This window comes from Charadrius vociferus, unplaced genomic scaffold (genome assembly GCF_000708025.1).
Source record: "Charadrius vociferus isolate BGI_N301 unplaced genomic scaffold, ASM70802v2 scaffold2233, whole genome shotgun sequence".
Lineage (NCBI taxonomy): Eukaryota > Metazoa > Chordata > Aves > Charadriiformes > Charadriidae > Charadrius > Charadrius vociferus.
Window position 1 is genome coordinate 10,650 of NW_009647715.1, and position 1,976 is coordinate 12,625.

At 65.8% G+C, this 1,976-nt stretch overlaps 1 protein-coding gene across 1 annotated transcript in view; it reads left to right on the plus strand.

The window, feature by feature from the left end:
• The window catches only part of LOC104283343 (interleukin-36 receptor antagonist protein-like), a gene marked incomplete at its 5' end in the record, with an annotated part of 4,772 nt that overhangs the window by 253 nt on the left and 2,543 nt on the right, over positions 1 to 1,976 (plus strand). The window contains 2 exons of the mRNA XM_009881506.1: positions 78 to 204; positions 1,773 to 1,972. Of these exons, the coding sequence (XP_009879808.1) occupies positions 78 to 204; positions 1,773 to 1,972 (327 nt within the window). The remainder of the gene's footprint in view (positions 1 to 77; positions 205 to 1,772; positions 1,973 to 1,976) is intronic.

Sequence of the window (1,976 nt, forward strand, 5' to 3'; positions counted from 1 at the left end):
CGGGCGGGGGGGGGGGGACACAATAGACACACACACGTTGGGCACACCCTGATGGCCCCGTTGTGTGTCACCCACCCAGAGAAGGTGTTTTGGGTCCCCAACCGTGCCTTCGAGCCCGCCCGGCTGCCCGTCATCCTGGGCATCCAGAATGGTACCCGCTGCCTGGCCAGCCCCCCCGCCCGCCAGCCCACCCTGCAGCTGCAGGTCAGGGGACACCGTGGGGACGGGGACGCTGAGGGGACACCAAAGGGATGGGGATGCCACAGGGACTGGGATGCCACAGGGATGCCACGGGGAGAGGGACGCTGCGGGGATGGGGATGCCACAGGGATGGGGATGGCAAAGGGATGAAGATGCCAAGGGGACAAGGCTGGGGACACCAAAGGGATGGGGACACTGTGGGGGTGGGGATACCACGGGGACAGGGACGCCACGAGAGTGCCGTGGGGATGGGGACACTGCGGGAATGGGAATGCCAGGGATGCCACAGGGATGGGGACACCAAAAAGATGGGGATGCCACCGGGACTGGGATGCCACGGGGGTGCCATGGGGACAAGGACACTGCGGGGATGGGGACGCTGAGGATGCCACAAGGCTGGGGACACCAAAGGGATGGGGACACTGTGGGGATGGGGATGCCACGGGGACAAGGCTGGGGACACCAAAGGGATGGGGACACTGTGGGGGTGGGGATACCATGGGGACAGGGATGCCACGGGGGCGCCATGGGGATGGGGACACTGCGGGAACGGGAATGCCAGAGATGCCACAGGGATGGGGACACCAAAAAGATGGGGATGCCACCGGGACTGGGATGCCACGGGGGTGCCATGGGGACAAGGACACCACAGGGATGGGGATGCCACAGGGACAGGGATGCCACGGGGATGGGGACGCCAAGGGGACGGGGATGCTGTGGGGACTGGGATGCCACGGGGGTGCCATGGGGATAAGGACACTGCGGGGATGGCAATGCCACAGGGATGGGGAGACCAAAGGGATGGGGACACCAAAGGGATGGGGATGCCATGGGGACGGGGATGCCATGGGTGCGCTATGGGGACAAGGACCCTGTGGGGACGGGGAGGCCGAAGATGCCACAGGGACGGGGACACCGTGGGGACAAAGATGCCATAGGGATGGGGACACCAGGGGGATGGGGGTGCCACAGGGATGGGGACACCAAGGGGACAGAGATGCTATGGGGACCGGGATGCCATGAGGATGCCGCAAGGATGGGGACACCAGAGGGATGGAGATGCCACGGGGATGGGGACGCCACAGGGACACCGTGGGGATGGGGACACGATGGGGATGGGGACACCACGGGGATCATGGAGATGGAACATTGTGGGGCTGGGACACCACTGGGATGGGGACACCGCTGGGACAGGGACGTGATGGGGTCATCACGGGGATGGGGAGACAGAGAACACAGGGATGGGGTATTGTGGAGCTGGGACACCACTGGCATGGGGCACAGGGATGGGGACATCATGGGGATGGGGACACCACAGGGATCATAGAGATGGGGCATTGTGGGGATGGAGCATCATGGGGACGGGGACACCGCAGGGAAGGGGACACCACAGGGAAGAAGACACCACAAGGATGGAGACACAGGGATCAGAGGAATGCGGCATTGTGGGGATGGGGACACCATGGGGACAGGACCACCGCAGGGCTGGGGACCACCGCCGAGCCGGGTGGCGCGGTCACCCCGTCTCCAGCCGACTGCCGGTGACGTTACGGCACCGGTGCTCGCCGCAGGACGCTGACATCAGGCAGCTGCCCCACGCCGGGGCGGCCTCGGCCGCCTTCACCTTCTTCCGCTCCTACAAGGACGGGCTGTGGCGCTTCGAGTCGGCCGCCAACCCCGGCTGGTTCCTCTGCACCTCGGCACGAGGCCACCAACCCCTGGGCCTGTCCCAGCACCCCGATGCCACCCACCTCCTCGACTTCTACTTCCAGCTC